General features: G+C 42.7%; 1 protein-coding gene across 3 annotated transcripts in view; it reads left to right on the top strand.

Moving 5' to 3' along the window:
• Nucleotides 1-23,998, top strand: part of DNAJC11 (DnaJ heat shock protein family (Hsp40) member C11) — a 1,614,167-nt gene that overhangs the window by 497,899 nt on the left and 1,092,270 nt on the right. For all 3 annotated transcript variants that reach the window (XM_044056434.1, XM_044056436.1, XM_044056435.1), the window contains one exon: nt 18,727-18,800. In XM_044056434.1, coding sequence (XP_043912369.1) covers nt 18,727-18,800 — 74 coding nt within the window. The remainder of the gene's footprint in view (nt 1-18,726; nt 18,801-23,998) is intronic.

Genomic DNA, 23,998 nt, shown 5'->3' with positions numbered 1-23,998 from the left:
CAAACAACAGAGTCTATCACTTTACTTCCATCAACTATCTCATCAGTCCGTGCTGACTGCAAGGACAGTCCTTCAAGCATTAGGGTTCATGGCATCTTGTATTCTGGTGCTTCCCAATGCCAAACTGCATATGAGGAAGCTACAATGGTATCTCAAAATGTATGGGCCTAGCACTGCCAGGATTTGGACACTGTCATTCCAATAATACCTTGCCTTCAAAATGAATTTTTTTTGGTGGGCTCAGGAATGTCACCTAAACAAGGGACTCTCTGTGACCCGGCCAGAGGCGAGTCAGATTTTAACGACAGATGCCTCGGACATTGCTTGGGGAGCTCATCTAAATGGAATGTGGATACAAGACATGTGGCCTGCCAGACTACTGCATCTACATATCAACATGAAGGAGATGTTAGCAGTCCAGTTTGCATTAATGGCTTTCAAGGAGTTACTTCTTCCAGGGCAGGTGTTGATTCTAACAGACAACACAACTGTCATGTGGTACATCAACAAGCAAGGGGGAACACATTCTTATCCTCTATGCAGGCAAGCAATGATTTTATGGGAGACTGCTCTAAGCTTGCAACTAACTCTTCAGGCAAGGTTTCTGCCAGGAGCACAGAACTCCTTAGCAGATGTGTTAAGCAGACAAATCATGGATCCCCACGAGTGGAAACTGGATCTTCATGTATTTCAAACATTGACAGTGTCATGGGGAACTCCAGACATAGATCTGTTCGCTTCTCCACTAAACCACCAGCTGCCACAGTATTGCACAAAGGGGTTTCATCACACAGCTTGGAAAGTGGATGCTCTGTCTTTCAGTTGGAAAAACCTTCATGTGTATGCCTTTCCTCCTCTACCTCTTCTTCCAAAGGTACTATTAAAGGTCAGACAAGACAGGCCACGGATGATTTTGATAGCTCCAGATTGGCCTCGGCAACACTGGTACCCACTACTACGGAGTCTGGTAAGGAAGCCTCCATGGCCTTTGCCTCTGATTCCTCATCTATTGTCTCAGCAGGATGGTCATCTGCTCAATGTCAAGCTTCACTCTCTTCATCTAACAGCCTGGCATATTCTGTGTTGAAACACAGCAGGTCTCAACTTCCTCAACAAGTTTTAAATGTGATTATGGAAGCTAGAAGACCTAGTACAAGGAAAGTGTACGCAGAAAAATGGAAGAGATTTTTATTTTGGAGTACAGCAAAGAATTTGCAGGTTTCTGAGCCTAATTTGAGTGCGACTCTTCAATACCTTACTGAGTTATTGGACAAAGGTTTGTCCTTCTCTTCTATTCAGATTCATGCTGCAGCAATTTCAGCTCACTATGATTGTGACCCACCATTGTTTTCACATCCTTTGTTCAAGCAGTTTCTTAGAGGGGCAAAGAATATAAGACCCCCACGTAGAGCTCCTACTCCTGCTTGGGATCTCAATTTTGTGTTGGAAAAACTTACTCTACAACCTTTTGAGCCTGCGGCTACTGCTGAATTGAAATACTTGTCATGGAAGACTGCTTTTCTGTTGGCTATTACTTCTGCAAGAAGGGTGTCTGAGTTGCAGGCCCTTATGGCAGTAGAGCCATTTTTGATTTTCCATAAGGATAGGGTATCATTACGTACTAATCCTTCCTTTATGCCTAAGGTGGTTTCTAGTGTGGCTTTAAACCAGACTATTCATTTGCCTACTTTTTATGCAGACCCCCAAAATAAAGGGGAAAAGATTTTGCACACTTTAGATGTACACAGGCAATTGCGTTATTATTTAAGCAGGACTAAGGATTTTAGGCAGTCTCAGCAGTTGTTTGTTTCTTTTGCTTTGAGTTCGCAGGGCAAGCCTGTGTCAAAACAAACTATTTCTAGGTGGATTGGCTTTTGCATTGCATTTTGTTATTCCCATCATGGCAAGGAGATTCCAGCTGGGATTAGGCCTCATTCCACTAGGGCTGCTGCCACTACAACAGCATTTCTAAGGGGGGTGGCAACTAAGGATATTTTGGAAGCAGCTACTTGGAGTTCAGTGCATACTTTCTCTAAGCATTATCACCTTCCTATCTACTCTAAGTCTAGGGCTGGTTTTGCCACGGCTGTTTTGCAAGGCATGTTGTCAGCTCCTGCTTCTTTATGATTTGCCAGCCTCCCTTACCTCTGCTTTGGGATTCTACCCAATAGTAAGGACTGCAGCAATGGGGAACGAAGAACATAGTACAGTTTTGTACCTACCATAAATGTAGATGTTCGAGGATCCCATTGCTGCAGTCCAATTTACCCTCCCTCCTTCCCCTCTGTGTTTAGGGGTGGTTGTGTAGGTGAGGTTTCATGCTTATATTTTTTGTATATGTCCTTGTATATCTTGTACATATTTTTGGTGCAGGTATTTTGGGCCTTGTCTTTTTAGGGTCTTCTGACATCTGGGGCAAGAAAAGACTGAGGATATGACGTCGGTCATGCGCATTAGTACCCTGACGTACTGACGTCAGTCTAATGCGCCCTGACCGACGTCAGCCTTATACTCTGGTATTCGGGCCGACTGGATGCGGACTATACCCAATAGTAAGGACTGCAGCAATGGGATCCTCGAACATCTACATTTATGGTAGGTACAAAACTGTACTTTTGTCTCCTTCACCCCCAGGGCCCTTGGGAAAGCTGTGACAAAACGGACAATTTCAGCCTGATTTCCAGGGCAATTTCTTTCTGCTATGCACACCATGGGAAATCCTTGGGATTCAAAGTTTAAGCACATTCCACTAGGGCTGCGGCTTTATCAGGGGCTTTCTTTCAGGGATTAGACACTGCCACCATTTTAGAGGCAGCTACATGGATATATGTCCACACATTTGCCAAGCATTACAAATTGGACCAGATTTCGAGATCTAAAGCTGGATTTGCCAGGGCCATCTTCCATGGATTTTTGGAGAATAGTTTCAAGCCACCACCCTTTACTTCCCAGTTAGCTTTGGTACTCACCCAAGAGAAGAGTGTGGCAATGGGTGATCTCATCCAACTGCTTTCTTGTAGCAACGCACATTCTGGGAAAGTCCAGCATGATAGCAGACAAGTTGAGCAGATCCATTCTCATGCCTCACGAGTGGTCCCTCAACCACACAGTAGTGGAGGACATTTTTCATAGATGGGGCCAGCCTTGCTGCAACCTCTTTGCATCTCCTCTAAAAAAAATAAATGCAACCGCTACTTCGCCCTAATACCCCCACTGGGAGAGTTCCCGAGGGATGCTCTCATACACGATTGGCCTGCTGGTCTGTTGTATGCCTTTCCCCCCATTCCCTTGATTCCCAAATTCCTTCAGAAAGCCAATAGGTTGAAGAGAACAGTAATCCTCATAGCCCCATATTGGCGTCAACAAATATGGTTTCCATTCTTCTGGCCTCGTCTACAGAAGGAATCCAGGTTTCTGGAACCCGTTCCAGACCTTCTGTCATACCTGACAGGAATGATTCATCCAAACCTTCATAGGATCATAGGAGGTTACTAGGCTAATGGCTAGGCTTGTAAGGGCCCCAGGGCCAAGAGTTTATCCCCAAAAAGAAACCTCAGTCAGCACCTGTCTCCCCTCTCAGTGAGGGGCACAGGTGGAACCACTGAGACAGATTTGTGGTTCCCATCCACTCATAAAGGTTGTGCTTGAAGAGGGTCAGCGAGGTACTCTGTTTGACATGCATGGGAAGTCTGTTCCAGAAACGGGGCAGCCTCTGTAAGACAAACCTGTCTCTCCAGCAGGTTTTGTTGGTGTCTCGTATTAGATTCTGGCCTTTCAAGCAGGTAATGTGCAAGGAGTTAGACTTACGGATATGTAGCATCTCTAGTAGGGCAGGGTCCGAGATTGCTTGTAGGCGAGACACAGATCACCTCAGAGCAATCTGTATGATACCGAGTAGCGTGATAGGAATGTGAGCTTGTCCGCATAGGGCAGGTGTCGGAGGCCATGGATTCTCTTTGTGAGGTATTTCTATGGCCTTTCCAGTTGGTGCAGATGTTTGGAGAGGTACATACAAAATGGGGCATTATACTCAAGTATTGGTCTAATGAGAAGGAGTATAGCAAGGTAATAACCTCCTTTTTTCTGGATGCAGTCCCTTTACTTATGAGATTGAACCAAGTAAAAGGCTTTTCTGACCACCGCAGCTACATGATAGTCAAATGTAAGATTGTTGTCAACCTGAGTACACCGGTCTCTCACGACAGGTTGTGTGCTTAGGGGGTTGCCGTTGATGTGGTAATCAGTAGGGGCAGTGTTTTTGCTGAATGGTATGATGATACATTTTTTTGCTTTTAACTTGAGGCCATGACTTTGGCACCAGTCATTAGTTGCTGTGAGACTCTCTTGCAGTATGTTAACATCATTTGGGGAGTCAATGACAGCACCCAACATACAGTTATCTGTAGACTTAGTCAGCCACTGGATTTTTGTCTTTGTCTGGACCTCTGAGAAGTAGATGCCGAACATTTGGAGTCCCAGGACAGATCTGCTATCAGAGGTGGAGGCACCCATTTTGACGTTGCGGGTCCTGTTGGGGAGCCAGTTGGCCACCCACCTGATGAGATAGAGATTTATGTCAGGTTGTGTTAGCTTTTCGATGATGCCTAAGTGGAAGATTGTGTCAAAGGCTTTGGACAAGTCACGGTAAGGTGTTTGTACTGACTTTCCTCATCCAGGGCCTTGGTGACAGTCTCAAAGAAGTCATCCAGGTTCAACAGCAAGATCTGTCCTAGACGAATCCGAACTGGATGTGGTCAAGTGCTTGAAGATTGCCTATGTTCTTGTTTATGAGATCCATAATAATACGCTCCATGGCTTTACAGATCAGACTTGTCAAGCCAATAGGGCAATAGTTTCCCGGGTCAGTATTGGTACCACCTTTGTGCAAGAGAATGACAATGGCAGTTCTCCACTTTGCTGGATTGAAGCCTGTACTTGGGCTGTGGTTGAATAGGCTGCTCAATGGCGAAGCTAGTTCTTGCTGGTGATGGTGCAGAATACAGCCTGGGATACTACTGGGCCCCATGGAAGCTGTGTCCTTTGCTTTGGATATAGGGCCTTTAACACTTGGTCTACGGAGATGTGAGGTGCTGGGCGAGTATCAGGGATGTTGAAAGGGCCTTTGGGGGGGACAGGGGGTTGAAGTTTCTGCTGAACCTATCTGCTAGCAGGTTGGCTAAATCAACAGGATCAGTGTAAGTGATACCGTTAAGTACTAATTCAGAACAAACCTGGTCTTTGCCATTGAGGTTCCTGACATAACTGAAGAAGGCTTTGTGGTTTTCCTTTGTTTTGGAGGCTAGTTTCAATTCATAATTGGCTATGGAGGTTTTCACTAGTGATCTAATTTGCTATTGAGGCTAAGGAGGGAGATTTTCCAGTTTGGAATTTGTTCCCTTTTACTCTTGGACAACAGTTTCTTCATTTTGTTGTAAAGCCTGTTGATAGAGAATGGCTACCAGACAGGTTTGTGTTTCCTTGTAGAGCAGGTTTTAGTTCTTTTGGGTATGGCTGAGTCCGTGCTGTTGTACAGGTGCTTTGTATACTGCTTTGGCGTACTGTTCAGTATAGTTGTCTGCATCATGTGAGGGGTCGGTGGTGTGAAGCTACTGATACCTTCCCACAGGATGGTATCAGCAACCTCAAACTGATGGCTTGGTTCGTCCATTTCCATTGACATACAGCCCATGCTCTCCTCACCAGTCTGTCATATTTTGATATAAGTCATGCAGTCAAAAACTTTATAGGAGTAAATGGAAGAGGTTTATAATTTGGGCTCAACAGCATAATGTAGATCCTCTCACAGCTCCTGTTCACTCTGTTCTAGAAATTTTAGCCCACTTTTTCAATAATCTAGCAGCTGCCTCTACAATTAAGGTACAATTAGCAGCCATTTCATATCTTCACATTGTCCACACAAGGATCCCTCTCCCCCATAGGACCTTAATTTGGTACTACATGTTATTGTTCACCCCCCATTTGAACCTACAGCAACTTCTGATGTTAAGTTTCTATCTTGGAAAAGTATCTTTCTGGTGGCTGTTACATCTGCAAGATGAATATGAGAAATTTAAGCACTATTTTCCCAGTCCGCATATCTGAATTTTCATAATGACAGTCTCTCTGTGTATGAAACCCCCTTTTCTTCCCAAAGTTGCTTCACAAACAAATATTAGTCAGACCATACATTTGCCTGTTTTCTTTCCTAACTTCAATAAAGGCGAATATGTTCTACTGTTGCTGAATGTCCATAGACAGTTACATTTCTATTTGCATAGGACTAAAAAGTTTCAGAAAGCAAGTCAATGGTTTATTACTTTTGCATGCCTAGAAAAGGCCTAGCAATATCCAAAGTTACCTTATCAAAATGGCTCTCCTATTCCATTTCTTTTGTTTACACCACAAAAGGTATAAATCCTTCCAAACCTATTTGGGCTCTCACTCATCCAGGGCCATGCCACATCTTTAGTCTTCTAGACTAATGCCTCCATGGACGAGATTTGTGCAGCAAATCATTATACCTTTGTCACTCATTACAAGTTGTATTTGGTTTTTAGGGGAAGAGCCTCTGTTGGTTTGATGGTTCTGAGGAATATACTCCCACTAGTCCACCTGAGATAAAGGTAGTTGGAAACTCGGTCCCATATGTGAGGACGAGATGAAAAATTGACAATATCAGATAAAGAAGTTATGTACTCACTATAACATTCCATCTGTATTGTCGTTTTTTTCTCCTCTCATTACCTCCCTCTAATCCCTGTTTTTTTCTGGTTGAACTGGAAGCAAATTTATGACCATTTTTATTATCTCCAGTACTCCAGAAGTGGCCTCCTTAAAATTTTTTTCAACCTTTAAGTTCAGTTTGTTCTTTTATGGGAATAATTCTAGCAAACCAGATCTGAGGTAACAGGGAGAGATGCAGCATCTGGAGCATTTCTCCCCGGGCCTCTGCAGAAAATTGGCTTTGTTCCAAGTCAGACTTTTCCGGTAAACAAATGTTAAATAAAAAGTAAAAAAAATTGTGGGTAAGGGGAGGTATCCAAGAGCTTTTGTGTTTTCACAAGCTTTGTAATGGCTGAGTTGGATCCGATAGCTCAGATCAGGACCCATATGTGAGGAGAGATGAAAAAATTGACAATAGAGATGGAATGTTATGGTAAGTTCATAACTTCTTTTTTTGTTTTCCAGTGCCTAAATTTTAGAGAAACTACCCCAGTAAGCCGGCCTTTGTTCACAGGCAATCTCGTTCTCCTCCTAAGGGCAAAAAGGGTGGCAAGCAGGCTTCAACTGCTAAGGCTACACAGACTTCAGTGTCTCAGACGTCTCCTTTTCCAGATAAACCAGGTGCTGTCTGACTATCCCATTCTTCCCAGCCATTTTCCTCTTTCTCTTTGCCTCTCTCTCTATTTCTTTCTTTTCCTGTTTGGCTACAGATTACTCAGGATTCCTGGGTCCTGTCCATTATTCACCAGGGTTATTTCATGGTTCAGAAATCCCTTCCCCTTTTATGGGTATTGCTCAGCCCCCTCAGAAACAACTCTTCTTTCCAGAGGTGTTTTGGGACCTTTTGACTCTGGGTACTTATTATTCAAGAGGCACCTGTGTCCCAAAGGCAGAGGGGGTTTTACTCCAGGATATATCTAGTATCCAGAAAAGAGGGTATTTGGAGACAATTTTATGCCTCTCTCATCAACACTTTTCTGAAGGTGCCCTCCTTTTGAATGTTGTCCCTTCAGACTCTATTCCCTCTTTTGCTTCCTAAGGCTTATATGCTGTCTCTGGAGTTCAATGATGCTTATCTCCATATCTCAATCCATCCCCTTTTCAGAAAGTTTTTACATTTCTCTGTTGCATCCTGACATTTTCAGCTTTCTGCTTTGCCCTTTGGCCTTTCTACTGCCCCAAGGGTATTCAGCAAATGCCTCACTTATGTGATTGCTTTTTGCAGGATTCAGGGGATCCAAGTATTTTCTTACTTGGATGACCTCCTGTTTCAGGCTTCCTCTCCAGAGATCCTGTTGCAAAGTCTTCATTTTGCCATTTCCCTTCTGCAAAGCATGGGGGTTCACAGTAAACTTGAAAAAGGCATTTCTGACTCATCAGGACCATGTTTTTCTGGGGCGCAGGATCCAGACGGTGCCTATACTGGCATCCCTGCCTCCTGTCAAGGCCTTGACACACGTTTCCTTCTTTCAAACTCTTCTTCCTCTGGCCTTTATTATGGCCAGGGAGTTTCTGAGAGTGCTGGGATCATGACATCCACCATTCCTGTGCTCCCTCTGGCTGACCTCCACCTGAGAAAGTTTCAGTGGGTTCTGAAGTCAGTTTGCCTTCAACATGCACATCCCCTAGAATTTGTAGTTCTCTTCTAAGTTGTTTCAAGCTGGAACTTCACTGGTGGATCCAGCAGTTGTCTCTGAATCCATGTCTTCCTTTTCATCCTCATCTTCCCCCTAGGCAGTTGTTCATAGATGCTTCAAACATGGGATGGGGAGCAGCGTTTGGCTTCCTAAAGGTGTAGGGGTTGTGGTTGCCTCTTCAACAGAAAGAGCACATCAGTATGAAAGAGAAGGGGCACTTCTGGTACTTCAGGCTTTTCATCCTCTTTTTCTCCCCAGGACCTCTCAATGTATTTACAGAAAATACCACAGTGATGTGGTATGTAAACAAATGGGGGGGGACAAGATCATATCTTATTTGCTGGTCGGCACTCCTGGTGTGGGATCTTGCTCTCCAGTATTAAGTGAATCTTCAGGCAGTTTACATTCCCTTAAGTCGGAACACTGTGGCAGACACTCGGAGCAAGTCCTTAACTCAATCCCATGAATGGATGTGCTTCTGGACATTGTCCACCAGTGGGGTACTCTTCAAATAGATCTTTTTGCCTCCCCTCTGAACAGACAACTTCCTCTGTTTTGTGCCAGAGTCTCAGGTCCTCAGGTGTGGATGGTGGATGCCCTCTCTTTTCTTGGAAGGAGATGTTTCTTTATGCTTTCCCTCCCCTTCCCCCCAAAAGTCTTGTTCAAATTTCAGCAGGATGTTCCCAAAGTCTTGTTGGTGACTCCCTTTTGGTCGAGACAGCATAGTTTCCCTATTCTTCTTCATTTAGACAAAACAACAGACTAGCTGCGTACTATAAAACAAATAAAAAGAAACAAAACACTATTCAGGAATCACAAACCAGAATTTATTACAGTTTCTGAAGAAGTTTCTTACCAGAGTGAACAAAAGTGTTTAAACTGATGTGTTTTTGGATGCATTAAATTCTGGTTTGTGATTCCTGAGTAGTGTTTTTTTCTTTTTCTTCTTCTTCATTTAGAAAAGGGCAATCATCACAAGTTACCTCACAGAGTGGACCTGCTCACACAAGACAAGGGATCTCTCATCCATCCCCACCTGTCCATTCTTTATCTGACACTGTGGATGAAAGGATTTTGATTCCACATAGACACCTTTTTTCTGAGGACGTGCTTAGGGTACTGCAGGAGGCCAGGAAACACAGTACTAGAGAATCCTATTTATCCAAATGGAAGAAGTTTTCTGTTTGGTGTCTTTCTCTAATCCTGGATACATTTTCCATGGATGTTTTTTGGTTCCCTCATCTGTGTGAATTTCTCAATGCTGGGTAGGCTTATTCTTCTGTTAAGGCCCATTTATCAGCTGTCTCCGCTAGTCTGCCTTTATCTCCTGCATTATTGAGGCTAAACAATTCCTAAAAGGCTTCCTTGATATTAGGCCTCCCAGGAAGCATGTTCCTCCTCCTCCTCCTCCCTGGGATCTTAATTTGGTTTTGCAGAAATTGACTTGGGATCCATTTGAGCCTGCAGCTTCAGCTTCCTTACAACATTACTCTTGGAAGACAATTCATTTGTTAGCCCTTACTTCTGCCAGATGGATGTCTGAGCTTCAAGCCCTTATGGCTTGTCCTCCTTTTTTGATATTTCATAAGGACAGGTGTCCTTGTATAGTAGTTCTTCTTTTATGCCCAAGGTGGTGAATGAGTTGTCCCTTATCTGTCTATTCATTTGCCCACTTTTTTCCCTTCTCCGTAATCTGCCAGTGAGAAAGTGTTCAACACGTTGGATGTGCATAGACAGCTCAGGTTTTATTTGGACAAAACTAAGACTGTTAGGAGGTCTGATCACCTCTGTGTTTCCTTTCATCCCAAGTCCTTTTGGACTACCTGTATCAAAGCAGACTATTTCTTCTTGGCTCTCAAAAGCTATTTCTTTTTTTTGTTATTCCTTTCATGAGAGGAGCCTTCCTTATTCTGTTAAGGCTCGTTTTACTAGGGCTGTGGCTTCTGGTGCTTTTTTCAAAGGTTTGGAAACTAACTCTATTCTTGAGGCAGCTACCTGGACTTCTGTGTATACATTTACCAAACACTACAAGTTGAACGGAATTTCCAGAGCTAGAGCTGGTTTTGATAGGGCTATCCTTCTTTGCTTCCTAGAGGGCTCTGCTGCCCCACCCCCCCATGTTTCTTCCTGAGCTTTGGCACTCTCCTTAATGTAAATAGTACTGCAACAGCGAAATGGAAGGACAAAATATAGTTGTGTTAAGTTTTGCAGTAACAGTAGATGTCCTTTCTTCACTGTTGCAGTATTCACTCCCTCCCTTCACCCCCTAGTCCATTTCACTTCTGGATGTATTGATTTCCTTTCTTTTCCTTGGACTGGCATTCCTACTAAGGCTCTCAGTTCTGAGGATGGTACGTCTGGACATCACCTTTATGCCCTACCCTACGCAAGGAGCATACATGTGACGTACAGCATATCTTAAAGCAACCTAAAGACTTTGGTATACTGGCTGGCCGTTGGACTGCCCTTGGCAGGGGATTCCTAATGTAAAGAATACTGCAACAGTGAAGAGAAGGACATTTGTCATTATAAGATGTTACACAACTGTACTGTCCAGCAACTGCTGTCTGAATGCACTCTCTTCCTCACTATCACAACCCTGCTGTGGCGGGGGGTGCAAGACTACTGCCCTGTCATTACACTGGAGTCTGCCATGAGTCTGTCACTAATTCTGTTGACATCCCTTACTGCCTTCTGAAGCCTCTCACTCAACACAATTCTGACACCTTTTCTAGCATGTTTTCCTCCTGAGTAGTAGACTCTGGATCCAGCCAAGTGGCTTTGCTGCACTGCCCTTCCATCTTCTAAGCTACGTCCTGTCAGTGAACCTACACCGAGTGTAGTAATTCTTATTTCATGTTTGGCAGGTTGATTAGTTTTATGTCCAGTTTTCACTCAACAGAGCAGTCTCAGGTAACTCAGGCTGCGCAACTGGACACTGGCCAGCTAGTAGCTTATTGACTCAGGGCTGCTGGGCTTTATGGCAGGCGCACACTGGCCAATAGGAGCCCATACATTCGTCCCACCCTTAAAATTTAACTGGTAACTACCCATGCCCATTTGCCGACATTAGTCAACATGATCGAATTGCCTAGTGCCATATTTTACACAACTGAATGGCTAGCCCTACCACTGTGTGCAGTCTATGATCTGTGTTCTTGTATCTTGAGGGTACTGCGCACCACAGTAGATGTCCAAAACGGTTGGTCTGTACAACTCTACCCCCTGTAGGACACCATGTGGAGTCTGTGCTGTCACCTACTGCTCCGTTAATTGGTGAGTTTAAGATGGAAGCACTCAGCATGTTTCTTAGAGGTAGGAGAAACTCGTAGAGACACAGGGAGAATATACAAACTCCAAACAGGCATTGGTTGGAGGTCAGGATCAAACCTTATACTTTGTGCATGGGAGGAAGATCTAACATTATGCCAGCGACTCTCACTTTAGTCTTTAACCCAAAACCCCTTTGAACCTGCAGCTTCATCAAATCTGAAGTTTCTTTCATGGAAAACTATCTGTTTGGTTGCCATTACATCAGCAAAACATGTGTCAGAATTACAAGCACTTTCTTGTAAACCTCCATTCCATATTTTTCATAAGGACAAGGTTTCACTGAGGACAAAGCCCTCCTTCCTTCTTTCCTTCCCAAGGTGGCTTTGGAATCTAACCTGAACCAACAAATTGATTTGGCAGTATTCTTTCCAAGCTATGCTAACAAAGGAAACTATACCCTAAATACCTTAGATGTCCTTAAGCAACTAAGGTTCTAGCTACATCTTGCTAAGAGCTTCAGAAAGTCAGACCAATTGATTGGGTCCTTTTCCAATACCAAGCCTGGACAAAGTGTGTCTAACCATTACACTTTTCAAAATGGGTAGCAGATTGCATTTCGTAAGTCAAAATGGCTGTCCTTACACTGTAAACCTAAGGCTCACTCTACCAGAATGATGGCAATTTCAACAGCATTTGTAGAAAGAGTGCCTGGCAGTGATGTTTGTGCTACAGTGACTTGGTCTACAACTCATACTTTTGTATCTCATAAGTTAGATATGCAGTCTAGGACTTGCACATTTTTTGGCTCTGCCATACTCTGGGAATGGTCTTCCTTGAGTCCATCCAGGTCACTTTTTTGGATAGCTTGGGAATCTGTCCCATATGTTCAGTTATGCAAAAGTAGACAATATCGGATATGAAAGCTATGTACTTAACATAATGTTAGATCCATGTTGTCTTATTTTTGTCTGTCTGAATTCCCCTCCCTTCTTCCCCCTTCCAAATTGTCATTTTCTTCTAGGGATTGACCAGACTTTGTCTGGACTCTCTGCCCACTATTCCAGATGTTCATCGTGCATACAGCTGCAGTCATAACAGGTGGGTTCTCCTGCCGTCAGGCGGGTCCTCGGTCGGCCGAATTCCAAAGTCTAGGTCCAGCGTCGGTTGTCGTCGCTTCTTCCCTGACGTCAGTGCGACAGGGGTATAAAGGAACCAGCCGACGCTATTTTCTTCAGTCTTTCTTGCCGCACGGTGCCCGAAGCAGAAGCAGTTCGCAAGTGCCAGTCGGCCAGCTCCTGAGATTACGAAAATTTGGAAACCGAAGTCTTCTTAAAAGCTAAGTACCCCATTGGGGAAACTTTTCTTGCCTCAGACCGATGTCAGACAAAGTTAATAATTGTATTTCTTGTGGGAAGCAAATACCGCATAAGGATTTCCATTCCCTCTGTATACCTTGTTTAGGCCCAGACCACGACGTCTTGGTCTGTTGCTTTTGTGCTACATTCAACAAACGCACTATTAAGCGTCGGGCGGAGTTCGCCCAGCATTATTTTGGGAAAGCATTTCACTATACTATGTCGTCGATTGCGAGTTGTCCTCTGGTTTTGTCTAAAAAACGCAAAGACAAGGACCGACACACGAGGTCCGAGGCCTCTACCGACACCACGCCAAAGCCGACTATACGTGGTCCGGTTCTCAGCGAGGCGCCTACGCAGCCCCTGACTACCGACGACATTTCTTTGATGGTGTCTCCTGTGCTCGAGGTCGCAGGCTCCTCGGCCCACACCCCAAATACAGATACCGAAGCCACTCTTGGCGTTGAAACTCAGAATGTGGACAGGTCCACCTCCACTCAAGGTGTCTTCAGACCTTTCTCTTCTTTCTCCATCAAGGCTTTCACAAAGTCTAAAGCAACCATGCACTCTAAGAGACCAGCTACACAGGGCCCATCTCCAGGCCCCATGCCTAAGAAACAGATGCTTAAAATGGCTGAGGATTTAATTACTCTTATCAGAGGTTCTCAGCCCCCTCCGGACAAAAGGCCTAGAGTGGAGGAAGATTCCCCCTCCTCTGATCAGGGCTCTATTATTTCAGAGCACTCTGATGATCAGGAACATTCTTACTCCCCTTTTGAAGATGCGGAGGAGTCCATCCCTTCTGTACCCCCCCCCCCCCTGAGGATTACTCATTTGGGGAAACTTTGCATACCTTAAGGGAACATTAACACTGGGAAGGCCAGGATTATTCAGATTCCAAGAAAAGGCTCAGGGAATTTCTCTTGCTTCCTCAGCACAGGCCTCTGGCTATACCTCCTGTCTTGGACATCCTAGATGATGTTTACTCGGAGGCCTGCCTTAACCCGGACTCTCTACCTCCAGCTCCAGTTAAGCCTGACAGGTACTACAGGGTTCCTGACTCACACCAATTTCTATACAAAAGCCATGCTGCTGAGCCAGAAACCATCTCACAGGGCCCCAAGGGAGTTAAGGCCTCCATTGCTAAAAATCCATTGCCTTCCGAGAGAGATTCCAGATCCTTAGAAAGGTGGGGGAAAAAGGTATATACCTCGGCTACCTTATCCATGAGGTATCCATGTCAGTTTCATATGCTAAAATACCAACAGTTTTTGTTATCACAATTGAAAAGTAAAATGTCACAACTTGAACAACCAGACTTGAAGGAGTTGCAGGATTTGATGCATAGTGCAGAACAAGTGGGTAAGCATACCTTACAATGTGGTTTTGATGCTCTAGAGGCCTCATGTAGAGCTGCTGTTACAGGATCAGTCATACGTAGGCATACCTGGCTCAAGGAACAAGCCTTGCCTGATCATGTCAAATCTAAATTACTAGATGCCCCTCTTCAAAAGGATGTACTATTTGGTGCTAATGCTGAGGAGGTATTAAGGAAAATGGAGGAAAAGGCTAAATCAATGCAAACTGTGAAAGAATTTCTACAGGTTCAACCCCCACGTTTTAGTAGAAATTGGCCTTCCAAAAACTGGTCCTTTCCTGCCACAGACAGACCCCAAAGAGACAGATACAGGCGCCCGAGGGGCACAGGACAATCCCAAGAATCGTTTAGAGGCAGACAATGGCAAGCTCCTACACAAAGAGGTGGTGAGGACAACTCGCAATCTTTCAGAAAGCAAACCCAATGACTTTCCCCTTTGCATGCCAACCAGGTCTCAAATGGCAGCCCCCTTAGGAGGAAATCTGGCATTATTTTCAAAAAATTGGCATTTTGTCACAAAGGACAAATGGATCCTGGACATTATAAACAGAGGCTACAAATTCCATTTTCACACCCTTCCAAAAATGAGAGGCATGCCAAACCTGTCACACAATCAAAGGGCAGAGGCACAAAGGCAAATTACAGATCTCAAAAACATGAAAGCTATTCAAGAGGTACCTACGCATAAACAAGGTCAAGGTTTTTATTCCAGGCTATTTCTGGTGCCAAGGAAGGGAAAAGATTGGAGACCTATTTTGGATCTATCCATCCTAAACACATTTCTACTCGTACCAAAATTCAAGATGCTCACTCTACAGCAACTTCTTCCCATGCTGGGCAAGGAGTCTTGGCTGGTAACATTGGACCTCAAGGAGGCATACCTGCATGTCCCAATCAGACAAAATTGCAGACGGTACCTCAGATTTCTTGCAGGTTCAACCCATTATCAATTCTCTGCATTGCCCTTTGGCTTATCTACTGCGCCCAGAATATTCACAAAATGCGTGGCATCAGTAATTGCCTACTGCAGACTTCAAGGGATACAAATATACCCCTATTTGGATGACTGCCTGATCCAAGCGGACAGCAAGCACATTCTTCTGAAACATCTGGCTTATGTAATAATGTTATTGAACTCTCTGGGATACACAGTCAACAAAAAGAAATCAAGGCTAATACCCTCTCGGAAGATAATTTTCCTGGCCAATTTGGACACAAACACCCAGATGGCCTACCTCACACCAGAAAAGCAGGGGCAACTAATTCAACACTTCAGAACACTAGCAAATTGCACCAGGCTGACTGCAAGGAAAATCCTGCAGGCTCTGGGATTCATGGCATCTTGCATCTTACTAATCCCATGTGCAAAGCTGCATATGAGGAAACTACAATGGTACCTGAAAAACATATGGTCTCAACACAGCCACAGTTTGGAAACAATAATACCACTAATTCCATGTCTGCAAAAGGAATTTCTGTGGTGGGCTCAAGCATGTCAAACAAACACAGGTCTTCCATTCAGCAAGCCTCAAGCAAATCAAGTCATCACAACAGACGCCTCGGACTACGCCTGGGGGGGCGCATATGACAGATCGGTGCATTCAGGGCAAATGGTCCCAAAAAGAAAAGCACCTTCACATCAATCAAAAAGAAATGCTAGCAGTAATAAATGCTATTACAGCTTTCAAGGACCTTCTACAACCAGGTCAACTATTGATAAGAACAGACAACACCACAGTTATGTGGTACATAAACAAGCAGGGAGGAACACATTCTTACCCCCTATACAGACTGGCCATGTCACTTTGGAACATGGCCATGGACTCTAAATGGAACTACAAGCACAGTACTTGCCAGGCAAGGAAAACACGCTGGCAGACAACCTAAGCAGGAATATGACAGATCCACACGAATGGAAATTGCATCCAAAAGTTTTTACAGAAATAATCCAAGAATGGGGAAGGCCAGACATAGATCTCTTTGCCTCCCACAAAAATCATCAATTGACAAAATTCTGCTCAAGGATCTTCCATCCAAAGGCCTGGAGAGTGGGCGCTCTCTCTTTCAGTTGGACATCAATGACAGTTTATGCCTTCCCACCTCTTCCTCTGCTGCCCAAAGTTCTATTGAAGACCAGAGCAGACAGACCAAAGATGATCCTCATTGCTCCGGACTGGCCAAGGCAACACTGGTACCCACTCCTGAGGAGCCTGGCGCATTCCCCACCATGGACCCTGCCTCTAATGCCTCTTCTTCTGACTCAGCACAGCTTCAAAACTCTTCACAGCCAGCTAAAAACACTCAATCTAGCCGCATGGAAGATTCCTTAGCATCACAGCAGGCCCTACTCTCCAAGGAGGTGCAGGATGTCATTTTGGAGGCCAGAAGGCCATCAACTAGAAAAGCTTACTCTGCAAAATGGAAACGTTTTTGTGTCTGGAATGAGAAAAAGGGCTAGGATCCTGGAAAACTGAATTTACCTCAAATACTACAATATTTGGCTGAACTGCTAAGCAGTGGACTTTCTTTCTCCTCCATCAAAATCCATGCCTCAGCCATTTCTGCAGAATACAACACTGATCCACCTTTATTCTCTCACCCTCTCTTAAGACAGTTCCTCAGAGGGGCTAAGAATTTAAGACCTCCAAGGAAACAACCAATACCTGCTTGGGATCTTAATTTCATTCTGGAAAAACTGACCTTGCCTCCCTTTGAGCCAGCTGCCTCATCAGATTTGCAATATTTGTCCTGGAAAACAGCTTTCCTTCTGGCTATCACCTCAGCTCGTAGAGTTTCAGAACTACAGGCTCTTATGGCTGTCCAGCCTTTTATCATCTTCCATCAGGACAGAGTTTCCTTACGAACCAACCCGTCCTTTATGCCTAAAGTGGTATCCAGGGTAGCTTTAAATCAGGCCATACATTTACCTACTTTTTATCCCAATCCTCAAAACAAAGGGGAGAGATTACTACATTCCTTGGACATCCACAGACAACTGCGTTATTATTTGGACAGAACAAAGCCTTTCAGAAAATCAGAACAGCTCTTTGTGGCCTATGCAGTAGGAGCTCAAGGAAAGCCAATTTCCAAACAGACAATCTCAAAATGGATAGCCCACTGCATACGCTTTTGCTATTCTTTTCATGGCAAAACTGTACCTACAGGCATTAGAACTCATTCCACCAGGGCCACAGCCACCTCTGCAGCCTTCCTCAGAGGAGTTCCTACCAAGGATATTTTGGAAGCAGCCACTTGGAGTTCTGTGCATACCTTCTCCAAGCACTACAACCTACCATTATACTCCAAATCTAGAGCAGGCTTTGCCACTGCAGTTTTGCAGGGCATTTTGGCTCCTCCTAGTTCCACCTAGTGCCTACCACCCCTTTCTTAGCTTTGGGATTCTACCCATCTGTTATGACTGCAGCTGTATGCACGATGAACATAGTACAGTTTTGTACCTACCATAAATGTAGATGTTCGAGTGCTAATACAGCTGCAGTCCAGGTTTCCCTCCCTCCTTCCCCTCTTGGGACAGGCCTATAGGCTAACACATCCTCATACAACCTGATTGGGGTATTCATTTATGATGTATTTGCTTGCAACTACTGTATTTTGATTATATTGCACTGCATTATTACACAAATTTATGTATTGCCTTCCTTCTGGGGGCACCTGACATCTGGGGCAAGAAAAACTGAAGAAAATGGCGTTGGCTGGTTCCTTTATACCCCTGTCGCACTGACGTCAGGGAAGAAGCGACGACAACCGACGCCGGACCTAGACTTTGGAATTCGGCCGACCGAGGACCCGCCTGACGGCAGGAGAACCCATCTGTTATGACTGCAGCTGTATTAGCACTCGAACATCTACATTTATGGTAGGTACAAAACTGTACTTTTTCTCTATAGCAGATTGCCCTCAGTATTTTCTCTAATTCTCCATTATTTCCTACAGTATTTATGACCAGTTGGAATCAGTCAGCAAACTCAATCTGAGCTAATTCAGGCAAAGGGGAATTGTGGGTAGGGGAGGAGTCCAAGCTCTCTAATCCAATACTCTGGTATAAAGCGCCAAGGTTGGATCCGACATCCTATATGTTGAACCACACGAAAATAAAGCAACATAAATCTAATGCAATGGTAAGTACATAACTCATTTTGTTTCCTTTTTATAAAATCATTACCGACTAGTAACATGGACTTATTTTAATGTTGCAAAATACACTTATTTGTCTTTTTCCTACGTGTCTCAGAAATTTAATGTCCCAATGTACTCTATTGCAAAGTTGAATACTGTTGTGTATGTTTTTGTGTGCATTAATGTGCTTGCATTTCTGTCACCTTCTTACTTTTCTTGGCAGTTTGAATTTGGTGCTGGTGACCTCCATGGCCCTCTTTTAGGGATGAAGTTCTTCCGCAATCTCACACCTCAATGGTAAGTAGTGGGTATTTACATTCTCTGTAGCAGTTTTTAATATAATTTTAAATGTTCTTTTACTCTTTAAACTTGAAGCTCAATATTTAACTGCTTATTTTGTAAGAATCTTTATTAAATGTAACATTAAAAAAAGGAGACGCAAGTACACATGCAGTAAAAGAAAACAGGCCATACTAAAGTTTCATTTATTTCCATGCAGTATGCATTTTAATAGCTTTCATTCATTACAACATTACACATATTGCTCATTTCTTGCTTTACGATAAATTTCAGCCATCCAACATTATTCTTTATGTACTTTGTTCCTTCCCTTGTCTTAAAAATCCATTTTCCAGTTTTTATCTCCTTTACAATATTCTGAATTTCAAGTACAGTTGGTTTAAATTTTAATTTCCATTTTCTAATTTGTTTTTTGTTTGTTTTGAGGTGAGTAGCATTAAACATAGTAAGGCTTTAATATGTCTTTGCAATGATCTTATATCCCAGCTTAGAAGAATGATCTCCTTAGTCACAACCATATCATAGCATCATAGGTGTTTACTAGGCTATCGACCTGGAAGTCATTTCAAGCCTGGCCATTTCATCCTAATGTAATACCATAGATACGCTAGTCAGTATCCAGGATTGCATTTAGTAATGATTGCCCTTGTCCAGGAGGGTGAGTGCTAACCTCTGTAAGAATTTACTGTGCCCCATCCACTCATCCAGGTTCCTTTTGAACAGTGTCATAGAGGTGCTCTGTTCTACATGAATTGTTAGCCTATTTCAAAGATGCAGCAGTCAGTGGGAGACAAATGTGTCCCTCCAGCATGTCCTATTTAAGTCGCAGGCCATATTTAGGTCCCTGGAGTGGGTAGCTCTAGTCCCATTTGATTTACAGTTGTGCAGCAAGTTCATTAAGTTTGAGTCTGAGATTGCTCTGTAAGCCAGGCATAAGTCTCCCTAAGAAGTCTTTATGATAGAGTATAGTGACAGGGACTTGTCAGTCTGTGTAAGGCACATGCTGGAGTCCCTTAACTTTCTTTGTTAGAAACCTCTGAGGTTTCTCCAATTGCTGCAGGTGCTTTCTGCGGTACATGCCAAACAGGGAGTTGTACTCAACTATGGGCCTGATTAGTGACTGGTATAGCTGGGTTACTACCTCCTTTGCTCTTGAGGCGATGCCTTTACCAATCAAGTGTGCTACATAGAAAGCCTTCCTTGCTAGAGTAGACACTCGGTGGTCAAAGTTAAGGTCACAGTCAACTTGTGATCCCAGATCCCTTACCACTTCATAGGTACTTAGGGTATTGTTGATTTGATAGCATGAAAGGACCTTGTTTTTGCTGAAGGGAATGGTGATGCATTTCTTTGCATTCAGTTTGAGACCATGACTAAGACACCAGTTGTTGGTCTGTGTAAGACCCTCCTGGAGTATACTGACATTATTTGGGGAGTCAATTAACTGCACCTAGTTTGCAGTTGTCCGCAGACGGTTAGCCACAACCCCTTAGTTTTGACCTGAACTTCTGACACGTTTATGCAAACAGGAACTAGCAGAAAACACTCCAGGACCACCAGGACTTCAGGCAGAAACAGATCTTTTTATTAAAATGTAAGTGCTTTCATGCCCACAACACGGCACTTCATCAGACATTAAACAAATAAATCACAAACTCAATATATAATTAAAATCAATTAGTATAAAATAATGAAACATTTAATGAATCAATTTATGTTCCTTTAGCAAAGATTTTAAAGGTACTAATGGGTTTAGTCCAGGGTTTCTATGTGCTTGTAATTTCATTATCAACCTGCTCTCAGATTTCTCTGTAATATTGTTAAAATCTCCACGTCTTTTACTGGAATTAAAACACTGTAATACTAAAAACTCAAAGAAATGATCGCTAAAACTATAAATATGTTTAAATAAAGCACTATTCATATCATGATTTCTAATATATCCAACATGCTCCAAAATTCTTTCTTTTAACATACTAGTCATTTTACCAATATAAAAACTTTCACACTTTGTGTAGGAAGCAAGATATACCAAACATTTCGTAGTGCAATCAGCATAAAATCTAGGAGTAAAAGTAAACCCATTATATGGGTGTGTAAATGTCTTTACATCTGATATATATTGAAACGCTAAGCAATTCCTACATTTAAATGTCCCTTTTCTATCAGAAATGGGAACAATATTAGTCCTTTTACCATAGCAAAGCTGTCTTTTAAGAGAGATCCCATTTTTAAAACAGACATTTGGTTCATCTCCTACAACATCAAAAATGGTGTTATCAGATGTCAATATAGGCCAATTCCTACGTATAACGTCACATATAGTTCCCACATCACTTGAAAAAGTAGTAACAGGTCTTAAAAAAATCATTTTTATATTTACTAGAGGATGTAGATGACGCATGTTTATTAGAAAAATAAGGTCTAGCTGACCGGTCCTATCTATAGAAGTCTCTCTTAAAACAAGGTCTACTTCATTATCTGAATATCCACGTGCTAAGAACTCAGTCTTCATAGTGCTAAGAGTGTCCCTAAATCTATCATTATCAGTATACAGTGGAACTGGGGAATTTTATTTCCTACTTAGTCCACTATAGAGTTTCTAAGGTTCAACCTCAATGTCCATGAAACTGAGATAAACTTTTTAGATGTTCAGCTATTTAAAGATGGTGAAAAACTACAGACTTCTATGTATAGGAAGCCTTGTAGGAGAAATACATTGCTTCATCGTAATAGTATGCATCCTTCTCATGTTTTTAAAAATATTATGAAAAATCAACCTTGTCGAGCTTCTAGACTGAATACTGATAATGATAGATTTAGGGACGCTCTTAGCACTATGAAGACTGAGTTCTTAGCACGTGGATATTCAGATAATGAAGTGGACCTTGTTTTAAGAGAGACTTCTATAGATAGGACCGGGTCAGCTAGACCTTATTTTTCTAATAGATATGCTTCATCTACATCCTCTAGTAAATATAAAAATTATTTTTTAAGACCTGTTATTACTTTTTCAAATGATGTGGGAACTATATGTGACGTTATACGTAGGAATTGGCCTATACTGACATCTGATAACACCATGTTTTATGTTGTAGGAGATGAACCTCATTCTGTTTTAAAAATGGGATCTCTCTTAAAAGACAGCTTTGCTATGGTAAAAGGACTAATATTGTTCCCATTTCTGATAGAAAAGGGACATTTAAATGTAGGAATTGTATGGTGTCAATATATATCAGATGTAAAGGCATTTACACACCCATATAATGAGTTTACTTTTATTCCTAGATTTTATGCTGATTGCACTACAAAATGTTTGGTATATCTTGCTTCCTGCACAAAATCTGAAAGTTTTTATATTGGTAAAACGACTAGGATGTTAAAAGAAAGAATTTTGGAGCATGTTGGATATATTAGAAATCATAATATGAATAGTGCTTTATTTAAACATATTTATAGTTTTAGTGATCATTCCTTTGAGTTTTTAGTGTTACAGTGTTTTAATTCCAGTAAAAGACATGGACATTTTAACAATATTGTAGAGAAGTCTGAGAGAAGGTGGATAATGAAATTACAAGCACATAGAAACCCTGGACTAAACACATTTGTACCTTTAAAACCTTTGCTAAAGGAATGTAAATTGATCCATTAATTGTTTAATTATTTCATACTAATTGATTTTAATTGATTTTAGTATATATTGAGTTTGTGATTTATTTGTTTTATGTCTGATGAAGTGCCGTGTTGTGGGCATGAAAGCGCTTACATTTTAATAAAAGGATCTGTTTCTGCCTGAAGTCCTGGTGGTCCTGCTAGTTCCTTTGTGTTTTACGTTCGGGACCTTTACTGCCTTGGTATATACACATTTTATGGTGTTAAGTTTATACAAACAGTAGGGGGCCCAGCACTGACCCCTGTGGCACCCCACTGGTGACAGGTCTACTGACCGATGTGGAGTCACTCACTTTGAAAGAGTGTGTCCAGTTTGTGAGTCAGTTGGCAACACCGTGGTAACAAAGGAGTTTATATTCAGTTTGCTAAGTTTATCAGTAATTCCTGGGTGTGAGATTGTGTCAAAAGCCTTTGCCAAGTGAAGGTATGTTGTGTGCACAGATTTGCCTCGTCAATGGCCCTGGTCACATTTTCAAAGAAATCCACCAGATTTAACAGGCATGATCTGCCCTTGACGAAACTGAAGTGGGTTGGATGCACGGTTTGGAGGCCGCCTGTGTCTTTATTTTGAGGTCCATAATGATATGTTCCATGGCCATACAGATGATGCTGGTCAGACTTATGGGTCTGTAATTCCCTGGGTCTTTTGCTAGGCCACCTTTGTGGAGAGCAATAACTGTTGCTGTTCTCCATTCGACAGGAACAAAGCCTGATGTCAGGCTGTGATTGAAAAAGACAGCCGGGGATGCTGTCTGGTCCTGTAGAGGCGTTTTTTTTTTTTTTTGCCTTGGACAAGGCTTTTAATGACCTGCTCTTCAGATATATAGGGTGTGGGGGAGGTTTGGGGCAAGGTTTGTGATAAGTATGGGGATAAGGGAGTGAAATTTTCACCAAATCTATCCACTAGCGGGTTTGTTGTCTTTATGGGGTTAGTGTGTGTGATACCATTAGTCACTCGTTCTGCACATGCTTGGGTCCTACCTTTTAGGATATGTACATAGCTGTAAAAGGCCTTATGGTTAACCTTGGCTGTGTTTGCTAAGTTTTTCTCAAAGATGCCCTTAGAGGATTTGACATGTCTTATTTACCTGTTGAGGCTGAGGAGGATGCTTTGTCATTGTTGGGGCCTCGCTTTTGTTTTCTTGGACAGCAACTTTTACATTTATTATAAAGTTTGTTGATGCTGGATGTCCACCATGGCGGCTTTTCTTTTCACTTTGGGCTCTGGCTTCGAATCTTTCTGGTACAACCAAGTCTATACACTTATGCAAGTGATTGTACAGGGCTTTAGTTTAAGCTTTGGTGTAGTTACCACTTCCAGCTGGGATTGGGGCTTGGAATGCATTTATACTTTCAGCTAGGAGGGTATAGTTTGCCTTGGTGAAGTTTTTTTAGTTTAACTTCGCCCTTTGTAAGTTTTGGTGTTAGTGCTAGCTTGAAGGTGACTGATTTGTGGTCAGGTTTAACTAATGATGGTCCGACAGTCACGGCATTGCATCTGTTTATCATTGTTAGTGAGAGGA

Source organism: Protopterus annectens, chromosome 14.part0 (genome assembly GCF_019279795.1).
Source record: "Protopterus annectens isolate FY-2018-M chromosome 14.part0, PAN1.0, whole genome shotgun sequence".
Lineage (NCBI taxonomy): Eukaryota > Metazoa > Chordata > Ceratodontiformes > Protopteridae > Protopterus > Protopterus annectens.
Note: the sequence above shows the minus strand (reverse complement) of the source record. Positions and strands in the feature narration are given on the sequence as shown.